Source organism: Teleopsis dalmanni, chromosome 1 (genome assembly GCF_002237135.1).
Source record: "Teleopsis dalmanni isolate 2A chromosome 1, ASM223713v2, whole genome shotgun sequence".
NCBI classification, from domain to species: domain Eukaryota; kingdom Metazoa; phylum Arthropoda; class Insecta; order Diptera; family Diopsidae; genus Teleopsis; species Teleopsis dalmanni.
Window position 1 is genome coordinate 174,420,222 of NC_051846.1, and position 26,739 is coordinate 174,446,960.

General features: G+C 29.6%; 7 protein-coding genes across 8 annotated transcripts; 4 read left to right on the plus strand and 3 right to left on the minus strand.

Annotated features, from left to right (window-relative positions):
- Positions 1-299: 299 nt before the first annotated feature.
- LOC119670262 (putative uncharacterized protein DDB_G0282133) lies at positions 300-4,513 on the minus strand. Its single transcript, XM_038080451.1, has 9 exons — positions 4,317-4,513; positions 2,434-4,245; positions 1,873-2,358; positions 1,529-1,819; positions 1,328-1,465; positions 1,072-1,264; positions 863-1,012; positions 674-781; positions 300-617 (listed from the first exon to the last, which is right to left on the minus strand). The coding sequence occupies exons 1-9, from the start codon at positions 4,387-4,389 to the stop codon at positions 359-361; spliced, it is 3,510 nt and encodes a 1,169-aa protein (XP_037936379.1). The 5' UTR covers positions 4,390-4,513; the 3' UTR covers positions 300-358.
- Positions 4,514-5,600: 1,087 nt separating this feature from the next.
- On the plus strand, positions 5,601-7,695 carry LOC119670263 (WW domain-binding protein 11). The gene is made up of 7 exons (XM_038080453.1): positions 5,601-5,794; positions 5,854-5,979; positions 6,060-6,157; positions 6,216-6,365; positions 6,420-6,548; positions 6,606-7,411; positions 7,478-7,695. The coding sequence occupies exons 1-7, from the start codon at positions 5,731-5,733 to the stop codon at positions 7,665-7,667; spliced, it is 1,563 nt and encodes a 520-aa protein (XP_037936381.1). The 5' UTR covers positions 5,601-5,730; the 3' UTR covers positions 7,668-7,695.
- A 3,789-nt stretch (positions 7,696-11,484) lies between these two features.
- LOC119670264 lies at positions 11,485-13,971 on the plus strand. Its single transcript, XM_038080454.1, has 4 exons — positions 11,485-12,065; positions 12,954-13,240; positions 13,296-13,518; positions 13,585-13,971. Exons 1-4 carry the CDS (start codon positions 11,571-11,573, stop codon positions 13,762-13,764), a joined length of 1,185 nt encoding a protein of 394 aa, XP_037936382.1. The 5' UTR covers positions 11,485-11,570; the 3' UTR covers positions 13,765-13,971.
- A 1,203-nt stretch (positions 13,972-15,174) lies between these two features.
- On the minus strand, positions 15,175-16,860 carry LOC119670658 (probable nuclear transport factor 2). 2 transcript variants are annotated; one of them, XR_005251724.1, is made up of 5 exons: positions 16,630-16,860; positions 16,333-16,404; positions 16,177-16,275; positions 15,807-16,054; positions 15,184-15,337 (listed from the first exon to the last, which is right to left on the minus strand). XR_005251724.1 is itself a non-coding variant. In XM_038081015.1 (4 exons), the coding sequence occupies exons 1-4, from the start codon at positions 16,735-16,737 to the stop codon at positions 15,224-15,226; spliced, it is 393 nt and encodes a 130-aa protein (XP_037936943.1). In that variant the 5' UTR covers positions 16,738-16,859; the 3' UTR covers positions 15,175-15,223. The 2 variants fall into 2 exon arrangements, 1 of the variants encoding a protein (XP_037936943.1); XM_038081015.1 differs by lacking the exon at positions 15,807-16,054 and having other exon boundaries at positions 15,175-15,337; positions 16,630-16,859.
- A 1,181-nt stretch (positions 16,861-18,041) lies between these two features.
- On the plus strand, positions 18,042-19,166 carry LOC119670266 (inositol polyphosphate multikinase). Its single transcript, XM_038080456.1, has one exon. It carries the CDS (start codon positions 18,160-18,162, stop codon positions 19,084-19,086), a length of 927 nt encoding a protein of 308 aa, XP_037936384.1. The 5' UTR covers positions 18,042-18,159; the 3' UTR covers positions 19,087-19,166.
- Positions 19,159-24,014, minus strand: LOC119670265 (splicing factor 3B subunit 1). Its single transcript, XM_038080455.1, has 6 exons — positions 23,902-24,014; positions 23,487-23,758; positions 23,299-23,425; positions 23,168-23,247; positions 22,932-23,111; positions 19,159-22,870 (listed from the first exon to the last, which is right to left on the minus strand). Exons 1-6 carry the CDS (start codon positions 23,927-23,929, stop codon positions 19,589-19,591), a joined length of 3,969 nt encoding a protein of 1,322 aa, XP_037936383.1. The 5' UTR covers positions 23,930-24,014; the 3' UTR covers positions 19,159-19,588.
- Positions 24,015-24,970: 956 nt separating this feature from the next.
- Positions 24,971-26,623, plus strand: LOC119670267 (dolichyl-diphosphooligosaccharide--protein glycosyltransferase 48 kDa subunit). Its single transcript, XM_038080457.1, has 2 exons — positions 24,971-25,237; positions 25,300-26,623. The coding sequence occupies exons 1-2, from the start codon at positions 25,099-25,101 to the stop codon at positions 26,508-26,510; spliced, it is 1,350 nt and encodes a 449-aa protein (XP_037936385.1). The 5' UTR covers positions 24,971-25,098; the 3' UTR covers positions 26,511-26,623.
- The last annotated feature ends 116 nt before the right edge of the window (positions 26,624-26,739 follow it).

Sequence of the window (26,739 nt, forward strand, 5' to 3'; positions counted from 1 at the left end):
TGTTTCTTGCAATTTAAGGAAGAAATTATATTAAAAGTAATAAAGATATTTATAAATACATAGTTAAACATTTAAACTAATTTTTTGTTGTGTCTTTATTAAAATTACAAAAAATATATATATAAAAGTACTTTGTTTTTCACAAATAGAAAATTTTACACAAATAGAATATTATTTGTAATAATATAATATAAATATCAATATTCATAAAATAGAAAAATATAATCAAATTTACGAATTGAGAATATTTTTGTCTAAAAATAAAAATTAATTATGAAATGATTACTTTAAAATTGTATAAAAATAAATCAAAATTTAAAAGGTTGTAAAATTTATCAAATATATACATGCTAATACATCAATTAGCTTTTCCGGTCACTTTTAAAGCTGCGAATTCGTTACTTAACAATTTCATAATATCAGCATGTTTTAATTGTGGCTGTTTATACTGTTTATAATTCTCTTGCACAAACTTTGCAAATCCAGTGGGAGTCTTTACGGGAGTAGGCACTATATTACCAAATTTATCCTTTTTGTTAAGAAAGATTTCAATTGCACCATGACAATAAGAACATCGTATGTTTTCAACCTTTTTTGATTTCGAATGCGCATGTGATCTTCATAAAAGCAAAACTTAATAATATATATTAAACTGTAAACTATTTTAACTTACTTCGCATCACATAAAGTACATTTGTATGTATACTTATACTCAATTTCATATTGATGACACACACCAATTTTAGGTATTTCTGGGAACACACTATTCGCTTTACGCGCCCTATATTTTTATAAATATAAAAAATTATAATCTTTCTTATTTTTTTTTGTTTTGCTTATGGCAAAAACAATTCATGCTTACCACTCTTTCCAAGTAGCACCATGTCCACCTTCTCCATTAAAAACCCATGTCGCAGCGTGACACAGTTCATGAATTAATGTACACCGTAGTCGATCAGCACTAGTAAGAACTTTTTCACTTAATTCAACAACAGAGCTCCGCGTGTTAAACCTAAAATGTAAACCTAATTAAACCATATTTATTTTAATTGGAATACTAATTTCACAAACTTTTTTTTATTTAAACATCTACCAGCGGTGTTTAATAATTTCTTATTCCAAACTATTGGCACGTTTAGCTCATTTGAAAATAGTTTCTCATTGTAAAGTTTATATAATTTAGTTGCAAGTTCTTCTTTTCGAATTCGATAATTATCACGATAATATAACGCATCAGGATCACAAAACTTTTTACTTACACACACTAAAAGCAAAATATTAATTTTTATTATATAAAATAAATTAAAATAAATAAATTTTTTCGTACCATCTAAAGATTTTAAAAACCCATACTTTATATCAGATGTACAAATTTTTTCTTGTTCGTAATTTTTTTTTGAAGATTTAGGTATTTTGTTCTCATTATATAATAAAGACTTTGGAGTTGCATTAGATTTTGGTGTACCTAGATTTTTAGTATAATTTGTGTAACTTTTTGTGCTTTATTAATTGAAAGTATATATCTTACATTTTTTTACATTACGCGGGGGAGTGGCAAAAAACAAAGGTGTTCCATTTTTAACAGCTTCCAACTTCTTATTAAAGTATTTAATCATTGTAGGATCATTAAAGCTTATACAACTTTCGTCAGATTTGGATTCAGTTTTTGGAGATTCCGGAGGTGGTACAATAACATCCTCGTCTTCGACTGTAAATAATTTACGTTTTGTTTTAGTACTAGGTGTTCCTTCTATTTTTGGTTTATCTACACTTGCACATGTTCGTAAAATATTCTGCAAACGTTCTTTAAAGACATCATCTGAAATTCAATAACGTTATAACTACGCATGAAATATAAAAATAATAATATACCGTGATTAGCAGGTGGACTATCTGGAGGATTTTCATGAACAATTATTTCGTGTTGTGTTAAATCTAGATAAATTATTTTATCTTTAGAACTTTGTGCAGTTTTATTGTTTTCTTTTCCTTTACGATTCATCCTTTTAGAATGTATGTGTTTTTTATTTACAAACTCATTTTCATCATCAGTAGTATCAGTATCATTTGAATTTTCCTTATCTAATGAATAGTCAACATCTTCATCATCAGAAGCATTGTCATACTCGCTTTCACTTTCTTCATCTACTAATTGTCTCCATCTCTCTTTAATTACCCGACCTTTCTTTGTCATAACTGGAGCTTTCTTCTCTGTTTGTGGTACTTTAATATTCCGTCGCACAGTATCAATTCTATTATTTCGTCTAGGCTCTGATGTAGCATTTTTTGGAATGTTTTGTTGCCTTGGAGTTACCAAACGAGTTGAATCCAAATTTGTTTTCACAATATTACGCTTAACTATTTAAGTATAAAACATATGTACATTTACATTTATTATTCACATTTATTATGTGTAATATACACAAAACTTACATATAGAAAAATCATCTAATATACTTTCTTCAACGATTTTAATTTCTTGATGTTTAAAACCCCGATCTTCGGTTTCTTTAGAACTACTAATCTGATCGACTTTATTAACTGAATTGGCGTCATTATTTAAGGAAGACTTTGATTCAGTGGTTTTAGTTTGCTTCAATTTATGTATAACATCTGGAGTTTGCCATGATTTTCCATATAGTTGGTTTAGAAGTTTTTCCGCATGTGTAAGGAATTTATCTTCAGGTGAACGAGTTTCAACTATGGTCGTATTTTTATTTTTGTACTGTTTTTGCTGCACACACTCATTTAATGCAGAATTCTCTTGAGGCAGTGATAAAGGTTGTTCATTTGATTTTGTTTTAAATTCGTCGCTATTACATTCTTCCATACTTTCTTCACTATTATCATCAGATGTTTCTTCTTCAGGTATGTGTATTTTTATATTTATTTTTGCAGATATATTTATACTTCCTATACCCAATTTTATTTGAGAAATTTCTAAATCAGAATCCTCACTATCATTTTGAATATTATTTTTTAAAACTGGTGTTTCAAAATTTTCTGACTTACTGGAATCTTCAAATTCATTTGAAGTTTCAGAAATAATTATAGATTCCTCTGGAGGTAGAGAGTTTTCTCTGGAATTAACAGTATTATCATGACTACCAATGCTGACTTCTTTCATTGAAATTGATTCACTTGAAACGTCTGTATTTATTACTGTATCATCATTTGCTAACATTTTAGATTGGGTAGTTATATTTGTGAGACTTACTGATCTTCTTAAATCTCCAAATTTTAAGCGATGAGCTTGACCCAGTTTTTCAACACTATTACTTTTTAATGTATTTGAATTTATATTTTCAGTAATAATCCCTATTGTAACAGATTCTGTATCAGCATCTACTAAATTCTTACTACTTTTTAATGTATTTGAATTATTATTTTCAGTAAGAATTCCTGTTGTAACAGATTCTGTATCAGCATCTACTAAATTCTTTCCATCATGTAATTTAATACTTTCAAATGATTGATATAAATCTGTTATATTATCTACAGTGTCCTGTTGTTGAATCCATTTATTTCTTTCACATTCTTGAGAAACATCGTGTAAGAATGCTTCTACACGATCCGCTTTATCATTACTGAATGTACATGGTAATAAACCATTTTCGGTCTGTCCACTTTTCGGTATATCCGATGTCATTAAATCAAAATCAAAAGTCATACTTTTTGTGTCATTTGAATCTGAATCAGATATTGATATAATTGAATCTTCTTCAGAGTCTGAAGATGAAATTGATATAGAAGCATTATTAGCATTAAATTGTAATTGTGAAGTAAGAGAAGTGGTACTTATTTGCTTTACAGCTAAATTTTGCTCTGTTTCGTTCTTTTCTACATATTTCTTCCTACTTTTATCACAATTTTCAGATATATCTTCACTTGAACAATTTGAACTGAAATCCTCAGTTATCTGCAAACGATCCATTTGTTCAGTTTGATCCAATATTTCATTATAGTTTTGGTGTTCAAAACTTTTTTGTTCAGATAAAATTTGATCATCAGAAACGTTTATATCAGTTTCATTGTCTTTACTATCTTTTGAACTAGAATCGCTCCTTAATATTGGATTAATGTATACTCTATCTTTGGGATCTACATTTGGGATTTCAGCATTAGAAAGTTCTTTTAACAAGTTTCGACTAGCACTTTCTCTTTTTTCAATTAGTTGTTCCTTTTGATTTTCCCTCAAATCGTCTTTTTTCTTTTTATTAGAAGACAAAGTCAACTTATTGAACTCTAAAATAAATAAAAACAATAAATACACGCAGCTTTAGCATGTACCGTTCAAAATATTGTTGTATACATACTTTCATTCAACGGAACTTTTACTTTTGTCGGATCAACAGATTTTATTAATTGATATTTGAAACCCTCATCCATTGCAATGATTATTTTTAGTAAATTTTACGAATTTTCGACTCAAATATATTTAACACGAAACCATAAACAACCTTTTTTGAATGTTTGTTGCGCATATCAATGTTGACAACCGCATCTAACAAAATTGAGATATATCGATAACATAAAATAATATCGATTGTAAAATGATGTTGTGCACACATTTTACCAATTTTATAAAATTGTATAAATTAGAATTTTGTATAATACTCGTATATGCTGAAAAGTAAAGATTTGTCAGCGCTGGCAAAATTTTGACCAAAACTACGGAAATGGTTTAGTGGAACGTGTGAAAAATTAAAATTATACTTGGAAACACAAAAAACTATATACGCTATCGACCATATCAGAACTCAACGCATAAATATATTTGCGTTTTTATTAGTTTGATTAATCTGAATTCAACATAGATTTACTAATTTAATTTTTTTGTACTAGTATTAATAGACATTTATATTTTTCATAATATAAAGTATTTTTGTAATAGTATTAACAGATATTTATATTTTTCAAAAAGTTTAAAGTTAATCTCAATTTAAAGAGTTACCGAAAGTTTACCAATCAAAAACAACATAAGCTTTCTAAATAAAACACTTTATTAAAATATTTATTATGTAGATTATATGGGAGATTACTGAAAGAACTGAACTTTGATGAAAATAATTATAAAGATTTACAATATTTATTAAAACTGTTTTCAAAATATCTTTTCTAAATTGTCTATACATCTTACAAATGTTTTCATTCAAAATATTAAGCATTTAAGAGTTTTAAAGTTTTTTATATTGGCGTGGTATGAAACAGTAATATTAGAAAGTATTAACACTACTACTTGAATATTTTTGCATTTGTTCAAAATTTGAAGCGTTTTAACTGTAGCATTTGTTTTAGTATGGTTGTATACAGCTATATGCTTGAAAATGTTCGAATATCATATTATAAAAATTGTATGCTAATGTTCTTGAATAGATTCAGTATTGTTATTTAGTTTTTTATATTGGAACGCACAGAAATATTAGTGTTGTCCGTCTTTTAAAAGTTGTTTTTTGAACTTGATAATTGCTACCTGAAATAAAGACCGGCTGTATGCTCGAAGGTCATATAAAATATATGTGAATTGTACAGATGGGCTGCCTAAAATATGTTTGGTATATATGTCAACAATTTTCTTCTTAAATAGTTAAATAGAACATAACTAGAAACAAATACATTTGTTTATGGAAGAATATAATAAATGAATTGAATTTATTTTTACCTTCTAATATTCTGGCTATTGTGATACTGAAATTTAATTTTTTATCAGTTTAAATTAATTTTGGAAAAATGGGTCGGAGATCTATTAATACCACAAAGAGTGGTAAATACATGAATCCTACGGACCAAGCACGTGAGTTATTTCAAATAAATAACTTTTTTATATTAATAACAATGATTTTTATTAAACAGGAAAAGAGGCTCGTAAGAAAGAACTTAAAAAAAATAAACGCCAACGTCAAATGGTAAGAGCTGCAGTACTAAAAAATAAGGATCCAGGTCAAATATTAGAGGAAATGGAAAAAATTGACGAAATGGGTACGAATTGGATTCTAGTATATTTTAAATTGTCCATTTTTTTTTCTTTAATTTTATAAATTTTCAATTTTTTCTTTTAGAATATAATGTAATGCAACCTTCCCCACTAAATGAAAAGGTACTGCGAGACAAAAGGAAAAAGTTAAAGGAAACTTTTGATCGTGTTATGAGGCTTTACGTGAGATAATTTATATACTTATAATAAACATAATATTCATTACTATTTAACTATTTAGCATAATGATGAGCCAGAACATTGGGCAGAGTTAAAACGAAAGGAAGTAGAATATGAAAAGAAACGTCTCAAAAAACAACAATACTATGAAAGTGTAAAACACGCACAAAGTGTACAAATCGATGAAATTCCATTACCTGCAGCTGTACAAGTAAATATATTAATTTCATCTTATGGTTTTTTTGCTTAAATTTAGTTTTTATAGGCACCACCTGCTGGAAGTTTAGGAAATATAATATTTCCTACTGCAAATAGGCTTCCACCTCCACCCACAGCTTTATCCTTGCCTCCATTTGCACCTGGTGCTCCGCCCGGGGCAATTAAAAAAAATGATGTGAGTTTTTCATAATATTAAAAATGTTTTGATTATTTATATTTTTAATGTATTTAGATAAAGAAGACCGTAGATAAAAACACAGAAACTAAAAAGAAAGAACCGCCAGGTATACCGGCCGGGCCACCACCAAATCTTTTTAGTATGCAAGAACTTGATACGGATGCAGAAGATGATGAAGTAGTACTCAAGGAATATAATCCCAGACAAAAGAGTTCTAAAGTGAAATCTGTTCCAAAACCAAATTCATTACAACAACGCATGTTAGCTATATCAGGTCAAAATATTGACGAATTTATGAAGGAAATGGAAAATGTGCATAAAAAGAAGGAAAAAGAAAGAGAAGCTGCTGTGCGCGGACAAAAGGATAATTCTGATAGTGAAGACGAAAATGATAAACATTCAGAACGATCTGAGAATTCATCTGACACTAATAGTCAAAATAGTGATTCAGGAAGTGAAAATAATAATGATACATCAAAGAAATTAAAAAATGAACCAGAAAAGGTCACACCATCCGTTATAAATACTGTTTCCACTATACCGGTTACTATTCCACTACCCCCAATACCCAGACCTGCAGCACATTTGGGTATTCCAGCTCCTCCAATACCTCCTGTACCAAACTTAGCACCGATGATGTTTCGTCCACCGCCACTCCGAGGAATTCCAAACTTTGGTATACGTATGCCTCCAGGCCCTCCTCCAGGTCCTCGACCTGGTGGTGTGGGACTACCTCCTCGCTTGGGAATTCGTATGCCACCTGGTCCACCGCCAGGCATACCACACCATCATAAAAACATACCTCACCATAAAGACATTAGCAAAGGAATAACAACTATAACTGCAAAACCACAAATCAGGTAAAATATTTAAAATTAATTTAAATAATTTGATATAAATTTCAATATCATTTCCATACCATTTAGAAATCTGAGTGCTGATGTAACTCGCTTTGTGCCCTCTACATTACGAGTGAAACGTGAAGAAAATAGAAAACCAAATCGTATGAAAACATATACTCAAGAACCGAGTAACTCCTCTGTCGAAGCTAATAAAGCTGCAACTAAAGACGATGCTTACTTACAATTTATGAATGAAATGCAAGGACTCCTTTGAATATATTAAGATTTATTTTTATGTTATTACGCTGTAGTATAGTTTTTAGTTTTAACATTTTTCAGATTAATTAAATGTAATGATATTAGTTACTTTATTTCAACAAAGTAATACTTGATGATATGTAAAAACTTTAAATATATTTATTTAAAATACAATATTATGTACTTGTTTATTTATTTATGTTAATTCAATGCCTACAACACTTGTCAACAGCGTTAACTACCTTTTGTTTAATGTAAAAATTTTTATTCATATATTTATAACTTTTTAAAAATAATATTTATGTTTGTATTCATGAACGCAACCACAAACAATAAACTAAAAATGAAAATGTTCGAAATACTAAAATAGTGTACCGTTGCCGACATCTCATGTAAAATTTTTAATGTTGTCATTAGTGTCCTTTTCACGGAAGTAGTGAACCTTTGTAGCGATAATTTTCCGAAGGTAGTGTACTTTAGTTGCTATCGAGCAAAATGTTTTGGAAATGTTTTGAATATGCATTGTTGTTTCGTTTGTACGAGAAGAAGACAAAATGTTTGCATTTGTATTTCATGTATTTTGTTTATGTTCCTCAATTATGATATATATGCATTTATTAATGTATATATTTGATGATGTATTAGACATAATGTACATAAATATAATATTTTATTGCGGTTAGATAATTTGTATTAATAATACTTATAAGAGGCAGCAAAAATATAAAGTTTTCAAACATGTTCTTTAAAGAAAATCATAAGAATAATATAATATTTTACTGCGGATAGGTAATTTGTATTAATAATACTAATATAAGGAAAAAATATAAAGTTTTTATTTGAAATATGTTTTGTAAAAAATATGTGAATCTTAAAAAATTTCTAAAAAGAATCTATCATAAAATATAGATTATTTCATAGGAATACTTTTTATTTTTATTTCAATAATTCATATCAATTAGTGTGCTAATTATTCCTAACTAATTATTAAAATCAGGTAGAATTAAATAAATAAAAATGAATAATGTCGTCCACAAACTAATAATTGATAAAAAAAACGCAAGTCAAAGTAAACAATTAAATTGAAGGTAAGTGCATGAATACTCAAAGAGTGTCTTTTTGTGTTAGGTAAAATATTTAACTAATTTCTATGTGGAAGACGAGACAGGTTAAAAAATAAGAAAAAGTTAAAAATAATTTTTCATTCATGTGTTTAAGAAAATAAACTAAATATTTTGTTGATGTGTTCCGGACTTTATTTAGTGTACTGTTCGTATAGTGTTTTTTTAACAAAAAAATAAAACAGTACACTATGATTGGTACTTTACAGTTTATTTTCGTTCACTGCTTAAAAATAAGTTCAGAAATAAAATACACCATCCTATGTTAGGAATCTTTAACCCGACTAACTTAACATAAAATTAGCTAATAAAACTGGAAAATAAAAATATATTAAATCAATTTAATCAAATTTTAGTTTAAAACGAATTTGTTTACAACTTTTTTCGTGGACATTTACTTTGTGGAGAGTATTTCAACAAATTATTAATAACAGCAACATTATCTAAATAATATTGTGATATATGACTGGAAAATTATGATGATCATATTATTTATTTATATTCACCTTTGTTCTTACTGAATTGAAAAAATACTACAGCAAATATATTTCCATAGGTATTGTTCTCAAGATCACTATAAAATACCCAAGTATAGTTTTAAATTTTCATTAATTTGAAGAAAATGAGACAGGAAAATATTACGAGACAGACTTTTTAATTTTGTTGAATTTTAATTGGATCTGTATATCTGTGTATATATGTTACATACTAATAGTTCAAATACAGACATTTTATTAGCTATAGCAATAATACTGTACTACACATAAATACATTTAAAAAATACAAAAAAAATTTGTATATATTAATTAACTCTTCTCACATTTAAATAACAATTATTATACTACTTATAGTTATTACAAATTGAGTTCATCATTTTAGATTTCAATATAGACACCCACTTGATGTGCAACCGTCGTTATGTTAAAGAAAAGTTCTAAAAACAACAAATAGAGAAAATATATTTTCTCAACTTTTATATACAAAATTAGTCGATGAGGCTAATTTATACGTTGTCTTCAATAGTTTGCACATAGTAGATTATTTGCACAAAAAAAGCTCAATCCCTTCTTATTCGACTTCCTCTCTTCATCTACAGCAAATTTGGTAAAAGTGGATACCAATTATTTGACAATAATATCGTCCAGTGTCATATCAAAATTACCACACATTTTGCAATTCGATCGTAGTTCAACACATAAAAATTATTATTTTATTCTCTAAATTATAGATTAAATATTATAGAATTAAAGATTTTGCGCAGCTTACCGTAGTCTTTTATTTAGGTGTTGCTAATTCTAAATATTGAATTAGAATATGTTTTTGTTTATTTTTCAATGAGATCGTTTTGATTTTTCTTCAAATTTTTTTTGGAATTTCAGTTAACTGCATCCTCCAGATTTTGCTTGGTTAACTCTGATTGAGTAATATATGATTGAGTTGTATATTTATTTATAAAAATTTTCATATTTGAAATCTTTTGAAAAGATTTGTTTTAAATAAATAAATTATTAATTGTGTCTTTCAATCAATACGTATTGTAATTAAAAATATCTATGAGGAAGTTCAAGGTTCACACTGGACTGTAGTGTCAAATAAGAAGAAGAATTAAAAATATCTAATATCTAATTTAATACTCTTGACTATCAAATATTTGAAATTTATATTTCAAATATTAATATTGATACTGATATTGATACATAATACTCAATAATTTATTGACTATCAGTTCATCTTCCTTTCCAGAAGGATAACAATCCTCTGATCTTGTGAATTTACTTTCGAAATCAGAGTAGTTTCTTTGCAAGCAAGCACTTCAGCTTGAAAGACAAAACACAAGTTCGCAATATAAAACCATCTTTCCTCGTCATTTTGAACTTGATAGATTTTAGCGTCCACTCCACATTCCTAATAAAGAATACAAACTTAAACTTATAATAAGTAAAACTTGTTAAAAGTTTTGTGAAAATAATGTTTTAAGGCTTTCGCAAAGTGAACTTTTATATTCGTTTTATTAGCATTTCATAATAAGGATATTTTTATATGTATATTAATAGAGCTAAGGACCTAGCAGTCCAGTTTCTTATTCTTAGTTGACTTTAAAATTAATTTTTATGTTAACTCACAAATAAATAAATATATGTATATAAATATATGTACATCTATGGAAAAAAAACATTACAATATTTTATTTAATTTAAACTTAACTTATTTATTTATTTATTTAACACCAGATATGAATATAATGTTATTTTAGGACGTGTGCGAGTTAGGCTAAGTTGATGCTAAACCAAATGGGAGATTTTTTGGGATTTTTTGCACTGCACACATTTTGCCATTTATCAACACGTATCGACACATCAAGACATTATCGACACAACTTAGAATTTCCCTCATTTAGAACGCAACTTAGCCTAACTCGCACACGACCTAAGTCCAACTTTGTAAAGACTAAGGAGGAGTAAGGATTTATTGTAAAAATAAAGTGTTCAGAGCAGTCATAATAAAAAGTATACTAAAGAAAAACACATTTGATTGATATACTCAATCCACTTATATAAATGTTTATAATATTTTTTTATTTGGAATTAGAATACAAACCGCTTCATTCGATTTGAAGATAGATACCAATTGACATAAACGTAAGCAATCCTGTTTTATAAAATGCAACTGTGGTGGTGCAATTGCTTTTATATGCCAAATTAAAAACGCCATTGAAAGCAAAGGAGCTTGTCGATGGTGAAGAACAGGAGTTATTCCTGAGAAGGATATAAGATTTCGTTATCATTGTTTTTGCTACAATGATTCGAACAATTGTGTTTGCATATATTGCCATAACTGCATTATGTTGGCAGTTTGAGTTAACAAGTTCACGTACCTCAACTCTATGGAAACTAGACAGCGGCAAAATAAAAACTGGACGAGAAGATTCCACAAGATATTTAGAAAGCAGTAATGATATTATTAGTAAACCATTTGCAAATGATATTTTTACAAGCACATACCCACATGATGAAATCTTTTACATAATTGCAACAACCCTAATTAATGACAACACCGGTTGGGTGCGCCTATCACCTGAAACAGGTCTAGAGTCGTTGATGACTTTAAAATCTCAAAATAAAAATATTAGAAACGATAGTCTACAAGCTGATAATAAGACTGCTTCAGTTACTGAAAGAGCACTAGAATTAGAGAAAATTTTAGACTGTGGCAAACCCGTAAATTTTACATATTATGATTATTTAAATGGTGTAGCACAACGACAGAATCATCCAACATCGCCAGAAGCAGAGGTAAGTATTTACTAATTTAATCGCTGAGATATTTTCTTTTGGTTCATTAAAAAATTTACTACTATATCAATATAGCTGCATTTAAAATTTTGATAAGAATATTTCTGATGATATGAAGTTACCGAGAGTGCATCATTCAATCTCAAATAATTGGCTATACAAAACAATATGGCACCATGAAGCGGCTGTATAGGCACAAGGAATAACGATGTAGGTTTTATTGATAAAAACAAGTTTGCCCATTCAATTCCAGCACTTAATAGACTAAAATGAAACAACAACAAAGATGAGTGTTTGGTAGATATACGGGTTTTCGCACACATAACGGATTATAAGTGCTTGAACTCACTAACTCGAGTTACCTAAAACACAAAACAGGAACAATTTTTTTCTAGTTAACAATAAAATTATAAACTATTTCTTAACGTTGTTAAGTTTGAATAGGTCTCTGTATATTGCACTTTTAACTTCCATTCCTTATGTTCGAAATATATACGTCCTTACTCTATTGCATCTTACTTAAATCTATCCATTCATTTTAGTTTTGTGCTTCTTCTACTTCCTGCATTTTGCCCCAAATAAAGCGTTTTATAGGTCGAATACATCGGATCAAATAAAATATCCTGCAAATCTAAGCTTATATATTTTATATATGCCAAAATATTGAAATCTCCATATAATCAGTTCCTGTTCATGATTTACTTTTCGCTTAAATTTATGCAGTTGCAATTCTCATTTGTCCTGTTTCAAATGGCGGTATCGTTTCTAAATGTTGGATATAGGATTATGAGAGCAGTATAGTAAGATTTTAGTTAAAAAAAAAATTTTACCTAAATACTATTAAACAATTATTGTAATCTAATTTTTATAATATAATTAATTATTTAGGTTGCTTATTTGTTTCTGAAATCGAAGGATGAAAATTCGTTTAAGAACTTCGATATCACCGTTTTAGAACGAAAACTGAAACGTGCCAAACGCGAAAAGCCACGCTCAGTTCAATTATATAATCAAATTGGCAACTACTGGCGGATTGTTGGTAATGCTCGTATAGCAATAGAATGTTTTCGTCGAGCTCTAGCAATGGCACCAAACAATTCAGAAGTGCTATTAAACTTAGCGCGATTATTATACAACTTACAGTATTTGGATGATGCTATACATTTAACAAGGAGGTAAAAATATTCATATACACACATTTACGTTACAAGTAATATTATTTCAATTTAGATCTTTAGATGTCAAACCACTTGATCAATCTGGTTGGGAACAATATTTTACGCTGGGTGAAATATTTAGGGCGTATGGACATTTCCAAGAATCGCTTTTACATTTTCGTCACGCCCTACAACTAAATCCTCACCATGAGCCTATACTTATAGCATTACGTGAAATAGAGAATCATCCTGATTTACAGCTAAATATATATACAGTTATAATAATAATCGCACTGGTATATGCTAAAATCTCAACCATTGCAAATATACATATATATATATATATATCTCATTATATACAGATTCTTGCAGTGCTTGCAGTTATCTTTTCTCCAGCTTTGTTTGGCGAAAGCTGCAATACACAACTTAGTAATGGAAACGAATATGAGCCAAAAACTCTTAGACATTTTAATCGCGCAATGGCAATGCGTTCGTTAAAGGGTCTACCATCCTCACGTAATATAAGATATAGAAGATCTTAGACGATGACACAAAAACAGAAATTTTTTAACCAACTCTATTTCAATATGTAGCCATATTTAAAAATTATATACATAACTATGTATTAATTAAATTTTGGTTTGTTAACCGTATTCATTTTCATATATGTATGTGGACAATTTTTAAATTAATTTATTTTAAATATGTATTTAAAGTACTTAAATATTCCGTTTCTGTGATGTTTTCAGTAATTTAGCAGGTATATATATTTATATATTAAAAATTTATATTTATTGTTAAAGTTAAACTTAGTTTTACCATTACTTTTAAAAACATAAGTTTCAAAATTTTACAATAATTTTAAAAATCAAAATTTTATATATTAGTTTTCTTATCTATTATGATAAAAAAATAGAAAAACATTCCAAATGTATGTAATATGTAAATTAAATATAATTTAGTTTGAATAAATTACATTTCAGTCATAATATAAAATAAGTGTATATTTAATTTATGCAAAACTAAATCTTTCAAAAATAATTTTGCAAATGTGGTTGTGAATTTTTTTTTTTTTGCATCGAATTTATTTGCTTTCGTTTACTGTATATCTATCACTAAACTTATAGTTAAAAAAAAATCCATACAGATGGATAACATTTTGTTCAACTAATATTCATAGATTTGTATTTTCGACTTTTATGAAAAAATAGTATATTAGTTTTAAAAATATTAAACAGAACGTGTGATATGTATAGCGTAAAGTGGTTGCCTTAAAGTACGAGTAGGAACCTTTTTTGATTTTTAAAAATATCGTTACAGATAAATAATAAAACTTCACTAAAATAAAGCACACTAACAAGTATATGCAAACTATACAGAATATTTTAATCTGTTTACAGAAACTCAGAAGGTAAGGCTCCCCTTGTTAAACTTAGAACGGTTGTCTTGAATTCTAGTTTTCCCAAAAGCATTACGGATATATTTTTTTAATGTGATTAAAAACAAATTTGACTAATATTTTCATTACATCTAAATAGACTTTGAGGACTAAAATGATCGAGTTATAGATACACCCGTAAAATGGTAATGCAAAACCTATTATAATTATTATTTAAAATCAAAAGGGATGTACGTCTTTTTAAATTTGTATGCAAAATTATATAAAAAATGATTTTTCTGGTGCTACCAGAAAATAATGTTTCCACTTATTAAAAATAACACTTCTTTTAGCCAAGTTTTAATAATCTGTGGAAACTCTCCTCATTTTCCTTTCAAGTTAACCTAAAAAGTTTTATGTTTACGTATTTATAGTTATAATTTATCAAATAAGACATTTTAAATACAATTAAGTGAACAATAAAATTTTAATTATAAATCGCAAATTACATATGATTTTTTATATGTATATAAAATTATATAAAATAATAAGTTAAGTGAAATAAAAAGCATCATTATGATCAGTTAATATTTTTATTATTGTTATTTTCACTTATTATATGTTTAAGCTGTGTTGTGAATATTTAAACGGAAAATATCATGTGCGCAAAAGTAAGTTCCTCCTAGTGGTTTTAATATGAACACCTGTGAATAAGCATGTGGAGGATCCTCATCACACTAAAAAGATAAACCATTTAAAAATTAATTCTTATGTTATTTAATAAATAAATATATATATATATATACATAATTAACTCGATGCCTCAGATACCTAAATTGAAATTTAGCTATTAGTATTAGCAATGAATTATAATGACTAAATGCATACATGCTGATTATTTACTCAGAAATAGTGATTTATATGATGTTTGAAAAATTTATCATTTATATACATATTAATTAAAAAATCAACTTTTAAATAAATATTAAGCTATAGCATATATTTAAAATACGCATTAATAGATGTTATATTTGTAAAAATAAATATTAAAAACTTAATTTACTTTTATTCTTTTTATAAAAAAAATAATAAAACGGAATAAACGAGTTTGTCAACTAAGTTTAAGATTAATTATGGAATAATCGTGCAATTCTCCTAAAATTTGTTAGTCTTATTTTAAATATTCAAATAACAAAAACTACGTACGAACTACTTCCTTTACTTCGATTGCACATTACTTTGATATTTTCAGAATACATTATTAATATTTAAAATTTATTTTCGAGTTCCTATTGCATTTTCTTTTACCCTGAAATTTGTTTTAAAACAAACTAAAGATTTTGTTATACGTCATGTAATGATAATCTGAAAATATCATGTTGTACGAAGAAGCTTGCGCCAATTGGTTTAAGGACAAACGTTTGTATATATGCATGTGGCTGATCCTCATCGGTCTGATGAATCAGTGAGCAGCATTTTAATTCAAAGTAAAATAAAAAATATATAATGTATACATAATAGAAAAATTTCACGTATTATTATTAATACATATATAAAACATAAAAATTAAAATTACCTGTAGGCGTCCTAAAACATTAATAAGCACACCGCCATCAAAAGTGGGTTGGGAGTCTACAGCTGTTATAACTCTAGTAATTTTTTGAAACGTCAAACTCTATTAAAAAGAATATAATTATTTTTTTTTAATTTATAAATATGTAATTAGCCTTACAGATAGTTTTTCCATAATTTTAGGAGCTCCTTGAATTTGAACACCCTCAAAAGTCATAAATGAATCAGTTGCCTAGGGGAAAATGTATAGAAATTATGATTAACTTTAATATACAAAAAATTCAAGCAGAAGGGCGCGGTGTTATTTACTTAACATTTAACAGAATAAGCTTCCAAAATCTTTGCGACAAATATAAGATATTCGAAACTGATTTTATTTATAAATTTGCAAAAACTTGAAGAGTTGTTTAACTTATTTATGTTATAAAATTAATTAAAGAACACTCAGCATACTCACGCTATAAAAATTCACTACATTTGCACGTTGCACCGGGTCGTCAAATAAAGCGTAGTACTGTTGGACGAAACCTTTTCCTATGTCATCATATTGTGGGTTCAACGCCATTGTAAATTATATTTAAAAATGTTAAAATTTAAATTAAAATAAAAAAATGTTCAGAAAAAATGCAAATTCCGACAAACATATACTTCGTCTCAACGCGGCGCTTTAGCGAATTCGGTGGCAGTGTTGCAAAATGATAAGTTCAGTCAAAGTTGCAACTTGAAATATTCACAATTTAATAAAATTTCAAACATAGATTAATGTGGTAGTATACATCATTTAAATGTATTAATGAGGTTCTCTACAATCTTTATATAATATAAGAAATTTGTGCTAAAATGGTAAAGTGTGAAATATGTGCCAATTAATTTGCAGAAAATAAAAAAAGATATTTAACATTTTAGCATGAGTTAAACATGCAATAAAAAAATTGTTTAAATAATTATTATAATTACATTTCATCATATGAACATCATTTTGCAATTAACAATAATAGCAAAATTGAAAACATATATATACACTACAACTCAAATAACGAAAATAATAAGCTTGTGGACACTAATATTCTATTGTTATTCTATAAAATTATAACAAAACGGATACAGTGAAAAACTATGAAGTTGTAAAAATCCAATGTGCAACGCACAATGTTGTGACATACTAGATCACACATATCGCTTCAGACAGTTAATTAATAAATATTTCAACTCATAAAAGTGTTTTCACAAATACATATTACATAAACACATATTTTACTTTAGCTGTACGAATTATATTATGAAGTTTTAATATTTAAACTACAATTGTATGCTACATGTGATATAATTGTGCAGTGACTAAAATAATGTTTATTAAATATTCCTGTACGATAGAGTTTGTCATATATTGCAGCATTTTGTAAACAAAAATAATATCCGCTCATATCAAAGATCTTTTATAATTTTACAAGAAATCGTAATAGCGAAGTTTATTATCTTGATTATACTTAAAATTATCCATATTTGTATGGATTTTGCTTTCTGTTATAAACGTACTTTATAAAAACTAACTGAATATAATACAATTATATTGAACCTATATAATTCCCTCCATTAAATTAAATAGAACACATATTTTTGTTTATCCTTACCTTGTTCACATTTAGTTGTGGTTTTCGCAGTTTCATATAATTGCTTATTGTGAATGGAGTTAGTTTAATTGCGGCGAATAACATCACCCTTTAAAAAGCAGACCGATATTAGTGAAATAGTTATTTATAATAAATTTTAAATTCAAAAAAAGTTTAATAGCCATTAAAATGCTTAAAAGTGATTACTTTTATCGCAATGAATAAAAAATTAATATAATATTCGCCGTGGGGTCAAAAACAAAATTAATTTGCCTTTAGCGGGTTAAATACAAAACAATGAATACATTTTCACTGTGGAAAGGCTATTAAGTTACTTTAAAAATAATAACTATAGTAATCCTAATGCACGCAAAATTATGGAACAAATAAAACTTCCAGATGGCTTTCGAATATTTGAGACACAGGTAGCGGGGCATACATTTCAAAATGCAGAACCAGAAAAACTTGGTATGATAAAGGACGAGAGAACAGGTTGTGTTTTGAAACCATCAGGAAAGCCAGAATGCGGAGAAAGAGAATTTAGTTTCTATAATGCACTACAAAATACAGAGGATCCAGTATTATTACAAGCAAAATCATTGGTACCAAAATTCTATTCTAAGGTAGAACTTTTGATAAACCAACGGAAATGCACATTTTTTAAATTAGAAGATCTTACACACAATTTGTCAAAACCATGTATTATGGATATAAAGATTGGCAAAAGAACATGGGATCCTCTTGCTACAGCACAAAAAAGAGAATATGAAGAACAAAAATATATTAAATGCAAGCAAACACTTGGTCTGTGTTTGCCCGGATTCCAATTATATACACCAAATAGCGATAAAGTATTACGATATGGCAGAGAACATGGAAGGAATATAGATTCAAATGAGTTTCGTGCTTCTATAGCATTGTTTTTAAATGCACAGCATACAGTTTGTATACCACTAGTCCAAGAGATTCTCAATCAGCTAAAAGTTATACGAAAATGGTTTCAAATACAGAGATTTTACAATTTCTATGCAAGTTCCTTGTTAATTGTGTATGATTTCGATTTGCTGCAGAAACTTTGCTTGAAACATGATCACAACTGTAAAATCATAAACGGAAATGCGCAAATGGGGAACTCGGGTAATTTAATAGAGAATGTTACACCTGATTTAAAAAAATGGGTTAAAGTAAGGATGATTGATTTTGCTCATGTATTCCCAACAGAGCAAGTTTCTTTAGACACAAACTACATATTTGGTTTACAAAATTTAATAGCTGTGATCCAAGATTTATTAAAACAGAAATAATACATTCGTAATGGCATGTATCCATTTTTATAATTATTTTGTAGAACAAAAATATAAAATTAAAAACGTGTATAAATTGAACAAAAATCAATTCTTATTTTATTTGCAATTTATATTTTGATAGCAACACATTGAGCTAGCACGTAGAACTGTAATGGTAACGATTCACTTCGGATCACCGTAAAAACGATAGTTCTTTACAAAAGGTATGAGAAGCTTTATCTTAATCTTTGCGCATCTTCAAACACGTGCAAAATATATTTTTAAGTTACATTTAATTTTTTAGGTAAATAAATTTTAAAAAAAGACAATTTTATTTTTCCGCGGGGCTTCATTGCTGGTTAAGTTTGCACTACTAGTGCAACTAAACTACTTTACATGAATTTACTTTTTTATAATTTATATTTGTCTTGCATCTTATGTTGAAATTAAGAAATAGTTTGTCATTTTGATAATTTATTTGAAAACATTTGTATTATATTCGTAATACATATATTTTCTTTTACAAAGTATAGTCTAGTTCATAGCGCTCATACTGATTTTTTGGATCATTTGTTATACGCGGATACCCAGCAATTAACGCATCTTGTCCACCAATATAAAGGGAGTTATATATTTTCCAATAAACATCCCGTACTTTGCGTGCTGGATGAAATAATCCTTGAAGTGAATATTGTAGAATTTTTATTGGACCCAGGGAAACGCGTAAACCATCCACAGCATCCATAAACGCTTGTACTAAATGTGGAGAGGTTTCAAATATATTTGGCCATACATAATTAAGCAAATGAATGAGAGCATCCTCGCAACCAAAACCATAAACACCCAAAGACATATGTTTTATAGCTGCACAAGCTGTTTGTCGATGTACTAAATCTCTATCCATTAATGCATCCTCTAATAGTGGGCAAACGGCATATATATAATCTTTTCCCATTTCTCCAATGTATTGAAATAAAAATGAAAGTGATTTCAATACACCATTTTGAACATTTAATTCTGGAACACGATATTCGTTCATTAACGCTGGTAATACGGTAAATGGTCGACAAGTTTCAGCAACAATAGCAATGGCAACAGTTGTACAAACGCGATTCTGTCTTTCTTGTACTTTCAGATTGTTTAAAAGTGTAGCCAATACATCATGTGGACCAATAGCTTTTGCTATGTAACCAAACGTATTAACTGTAGCTCGCCGTATAGCCTTCTTATGTGCTTTTACTAGCTCCAGCAATTCAAAACATATACGCATCCATTCACGTGCAGATACATATTCTGGACCACGATCAGCAATACGGCCAACAAGATCGATACAATTTTCTTGCACTTTTTCATGACGATTTTTAAGAATTGGTGTGAGACGAGGTAACAAATCTTTAATTGGTGGTGTCATTTTAATCATCCCAATAACATTAACTATTGCTTTTAATGCACCTAAAATGCTTCCTAAGACCTCTGGGTACTCTTCACCTAAATATTCATATAATACTACGCCTAAATGGCCCATCAGTTTCTCCTCTTGGCATGTTTTCATGACCACAGCAATTCTGGATATCAAATCAGCTGCTTGTTGACGGACTTTTGCGGATTTATTATTTAAACGCCAAAGAATAGTACCACATATCTGTGGCAAGTACGGTTTAACGCGTTTTCCCAACTGAATTACAATTGTACCAAAACCATTCAGCATAACAACATCTTCAGTAGTTTGTTCTTGGAAAGCATATAAAATTCCATCGATAAGCTGTTCTTCCAATCTTGAATCAATATCAGCTGCACCTAGATTACCCATTATTTTTTCAATAGTTTCCATAACCATTTTTCTATATTGTTCATTTTCATCCTTTAAATCATCTACTACACGATTAATAATTTCTGAAGCACCTACTTTGTTCGCAATTTCAACAGTCGTATCTACTAATTGCCGATAATTTCTACGGTCAAGTGCCATACGATGATTCCAAAAGAATTTGAAAAAGTGAGGTAATATTTCCTCTTTTATATATTGCGCCTCAACACCATCTGTAGCACAACATTGTTTTACTACTTTCAATACAATCTTTTTCATTTCTTCATCAGGTGACTGAAATTCACGGATAAGAATCAACATTACTTCACGTGTGTAGTAATTTGCATATTCTGCATCCATCAATGGTATCAAATAACCAATAGCCTTTAAAAACGCCGCCAAACCTTTACCGCGATGTGTACGTATACCTTTCCACAACGGTTTTAAAACGGAATCAAATGACTCAATACCGTATGGGGTTGCTGCTTCAGCCAAGGCAGCAATAGCCAGAGCAGTGATTGTACGTACCTTCTGTTGTTCATCAACTAATCCATGCTCGATGATTTCGACAAGTGCCTTCAAATGTGGTAAAATTGCGCAGCCCATCAATATAGCTATTTGCTGTACAATCTTGATACCTGTGTGACGAGCTTGCCATGATTTTTTAGATTTACAAACTGCTTTTAAGAACGGCAACAACGATGGGATACCTAATGCCGATGCAACAACAGCAAATGCTCGTGCTGTAGTATTACGCACATATTCATCAATATTGTCTATATCTGGACGCATAGTTGAAATCATAGTAGCTAATCCTGCAGCTTTTGCCAAATTTGAAATGATTTCACGACCTTCAACTCTAGCGTAATAATCTTCGTCAATAAGTAAAGGTTCAATAACGACAAGAATTTTGTGTACATATGGACGCACCAAATCGTCTAACTTATAGAGTACTCTGTCAATAACCTTAACCAATAAATGACGCTCCTGATCTTCTAATGTTGGAGACATAAGTAATGGTAAAATTTGATTAAATAAGGGACCAGCTCCAAATTCACGTGCTTTATCAGTAATTTGGCGTAAAGCGGATTTCCTCATTGGCGGAGAACCATTCTTTATGGTTAATAACAATTTCATGATTTTACGTTCTTTTAATTCCTCTGGTGACAATGTATCTTCATCTACATCCACAAGTAATTTATCAAAATATTGTGCATCTTCAGGCTTCATAAATGGCAAATTTTGACCTTTAGGTTGATTATCCATAAATTTAGCATTTTTATCTTCAACTTGAATGAAAAATCCGGCAGGTGTGCCTGCTATAGGAGTTGGCGTAGCCATAAGTTTACGTCCTGGAGTTCGAAGTGGAACATAGCCGACAGGAGGAGGAAGAATTTTATAGCCAGGTGGAAACATTTGATCAAGTTCTTCATCTGTAAATGGTCTGTTACGTTCATCAATTTCCTTTTCCCAACGATATGCTTGCAGTTGCTCTGGTGTCATTGCGGCTAAAGCACCAGGTGTTGGTGTTGCCATTGCCATTGCTTTTACTCCTATTGGAGTAGTGCCACCGGGAGTTAACATTGGAGTAACATGACCTGGAGTAGCGTGTGGAGTCATACTTGGTGTTAAACTGGGGGTCATAGCCGATGGTGTCATTGAAGGAGTTGCATTTGATGGCGTTTCATCCCAGCGAGATCTGCGCTTCGATGCCCCAGGCGTTGATTCAACAACAATATTATCGCTAATACTGCGGTCAGGTTTTGGAGTTTCTGCCCAACCGCTGTGACCTGGAGTTTCACGTTCTGTCTTTGGTGTTTCATCCCATCGATTTCGACGAGCTGATTTTTCATGACCTGGAGTCTCGTGTCCTGGTGTCATAGCATGCGCTGGTGTGGCATCCCATATTCTAGTTCCTAGCCCGGGAGTAGCACCAGGAGTTTCACTACCTTTATGGCCAGGTGTTTCATCCCATCTATGATCTGCAGGAGTTTTCTAAAATAGTTTTAAATACGAATGATAATTATGAATATGCATATATTTTAAAAACACTTACATCCTCCCAAGTCGGTGTTGCGGCACTACTAGGAGTAGCAGCGACTTTAGCGGGTACGAAGCTATCACTAACAGTTTGATCCCATCGACCACGTTTGCGTGTACCTTCTCTTGCCATATCAGCACTAGAAGATTTCACAAGAGAGCCATCCTTAGATTTTTCTATTATTTTTCGACGTAACTGCAAGACAAGAAACTATAGAATAGAGTATTTCTTTAATTAATACAATTACATACCTCACTCTCTTCACCTTTTAGCATTTGTTCTCGCATGATATCAGTATATGTGCGTGTACCAATGTCAGGTGTTTTTCCACCTACAATAAATTTTTAATTATATCAAATATTATATGTATTATAAAACTTACCATCTGCAAACGGATCGGCACGTTCTGGTGAAATAATAATCCGACGTCTCTTTTGCTTATATTCATCCTCTCGATCGGCAATGGTTGGACGCCGGCGATCAGCTAACGGATCTACATCTTCACTACCCTAAAAAAAATTTAACCAATATTATGTAAAATTGTGATTTTAATGATAATAAAGAGCTTACTTGAGTAACGTCTTTTAAAATCGAATTAGGTGCTGTATAAGTTACACGCTTCTGAGGAACTGGAAATCCCTCATCCTCGTCTTCATCAATTTCATCGTTTGCCGCAATCGAAGTGTTATAGCCTTCATATCGGCTTTTGCCCTTACCACCTGATTCATCGTATAAATCAGTATCGAAAAAACCACCACTGTCTAATAAACCGACACCGCTATTAGAAGTTTTCTGAATTTCCTTTTTTTTTGTTTGAATATCTGCTATTTGTGCATCAATATCTAAAAAGAAATCAATTAAAGTATTGTTAGAAATGCAAACATGCTCATAAGAAATTAAAAATTGTGTGCAAACTGAAATATGTTTGTAATGCACGATCTTGTTACCACTTCTTATAAATAATTATTATAAAAACATATATTACCTTCATGAGTTAGAGGTATATTTTCCATTTTTATTATTAAATTTAATAACAAAACTTCCGACCAAAAATCTCGCAGAATATATCAGTGATGCCACATTTTGAAAATATTATTTTGAATTTAGAACTACCATATTTTAACAAATATTAATCAATATAGAAAAACTATCTATAAGGGCCATGTTATGCAGAGTGTCTCGGGCACGGCAAATTACGCTCTTTCAGGCTATGCCGAAAATGCATGTTATGCAGAGTGTCACATCAGTATTGCCAATTTTGTATTTTTACTACTTCTTGGTTGTGCCTAAATTTTAAAGGAAATTTAGATATGCTCACTTTCAATTTGCCACCAAAAATAACTCGTATGAAAAAACTCATAGAAGCTGTAATAATGTTAATTTATTATTATATTATCTTATAATAATTGTTAATAGTTCTCACGCGTTTTTTTAAAATCGGAAAGTGTAATAATTATATTATTAGCGATTTATAAAAAATCGCTGCTGTGTTGCTTACTGCCATTTTTCTCCAAAACGTACTAGAATTGTAGTAATTTGCTCCTAAAAGGCGCAAATTTTGAAATTTATTACTAAACAACACTGTTTTGCCTTAGTGCCACGGCACAAATACGCCGGCTCTCATGCCGGAGTTTGAACGGCCATATTGTTTTTTCTCTCATTCTCAAATTTAAAATTTGCATTGAAAACAACAACAATTGTACTCATGCCGTGCCCGAGACATAACATGGCCCTAAGAAGTGAATTCATAACTGCATTAATGTATACAAGAGTTTCCATAGAGTTACTAATATTACTAATATATTAATATTTAAAAATATGTGATAATACCTTTTATAATTCTCTCAACTAAAAAAAAAACTATATCATAATTCATAAATAAACAAAATTAGCATCATATATTTGACCATTAAATTATCTTTTGACTTAAGTAATTTTTATTACCAGACTTCAAAAGCATTTATTTTTCAGACTGTAGAAATTTAAATATAATTTAGTAAATATTAATTTATATAATCTTAATAATTCGAGAATATATTTTTCTTTCAGATTGAGCAAAGAATAATAGCATATTAAACGATAAATTTAACAAACAAGTACTTATTTGATTATTAGAATATGGCAACACTGATACCGGTATCAATGAATATTTTTCATTATCTTGTAGGAAGCGTAGGTTAAAATGTGGAAATACTTTGTTTTAATATTCTTATTATTTAAGAATAGTAATGCTATTTTAAGCTCTGATGGAGATACTTTAGTCTTACTAGATAATTTAGCGATTCGCGAAACACATTCAATATTTTTCAAATCACTGCAGGGTAAATTATATCGATACGCCTTCAATGACGTGGAAAAATTTAACTAAAGTTTATATTTTCAGATCGTGGTTTTAAGTTAACATACAAATTAGCTGATGATTCTGGACTTTTACTTTCTCGGTATGGAGAATATCTTTATAAGAACTTAATCATTTTTGCTCCAAATGTTGAAGAATTTGGTGGCGATATTAATGTAGAAAAGCTTACTGAATTTATTGATGATGGCGGCAATGTACTCGCAGCAGGTAGTGAGCAATCTGGTGACGCACTACGAGAATTTGCAGCTGAATGTGGATTTGAATTGGATGATGAAGGTGCTTTAGTTATCGATCATCTAAACTATGATATATCTGATGATGGTGATCATACTACAATCGTAACTTCTGCGAAAAATCTCATTAATTCACCATATATTGTTGGAAGCAACTCTAATGACAAGCAATCACTACCATTACTTTATCATGGTACTGGGCTACTCGCCGACAAAGAAAATCCTCTAGTTTTACAGTTATTGACTGCTGAAAACACTGCTTATAGTTATAAACCCGAAAAACCTATTAAGGAGTACCCCCATGCAATTGGAAAAGGTACACTATTGATAGCAGCTTTACAAGCACGTAATAACGCTCGAGTCGTATTTTCGGGATCATTACATTTCTTCTCCGACAAAGCTTTTACCTCAGCTGTACAAAATGTGCGAACAGATAGTTCTAGCAAGCAATCAGGAAATCAAGATGTGGCTATATCTATTAGTAAATGGGTATTTGGTGAAGTTGGACGGCTACGAGTAACATCTGTAGCTCATCATAAAGAAGGCGAACAACAACCTCCAGAACAAGCTTATACAATCACAGATCCTGTTGTTTATACAATAACTATTGAAGAGTTGGTATTGGACAAATGGCAGCCATTCAAAGCTAACGACGTACAATTAGAATTTGTTCGTATTGATCCTTTTGTTCGAACGAATTTAAAACAAGTTAATGGTGGTCGTTATGAGGCTAAATTTAAGATTCCCGATGTATATGGTGTTTATCAATTTAAAGTTAATTATGATCGTGTTGGCTTTACTCATCTATACAATACCACACAGGTATCAGTACGGCCATTAGAACATACGCAATATGAGCGCTTTATACCAAGTGCTTTCCCTTACTATACTAGCGCTTTTTCAATGATGATAGGAGTGTTCATCTTCTCATTTGTCTTTTTGCATTTCAAAGAAGACAATGTTGTTTCTAAAGAGAAGGGAAATGAAAAGAAATCACAGTAATTTAATGTAATTATGTTACATACAATATAAAGTTCTACACAAGAAAACTTCAACATACATTTAAGAACCACTGTAACTTTTTAATTAATAAAACAAGTTTTTCCATATGCCAACATATTTATTTTTCATTCATATTTTTATCACGAGAAAAGCGCAAAGCAGAGTAAAATTTTTTTACATTGATGTATATGTCATTAAATGGCGTGAAACTACTACTCTATCAAATATA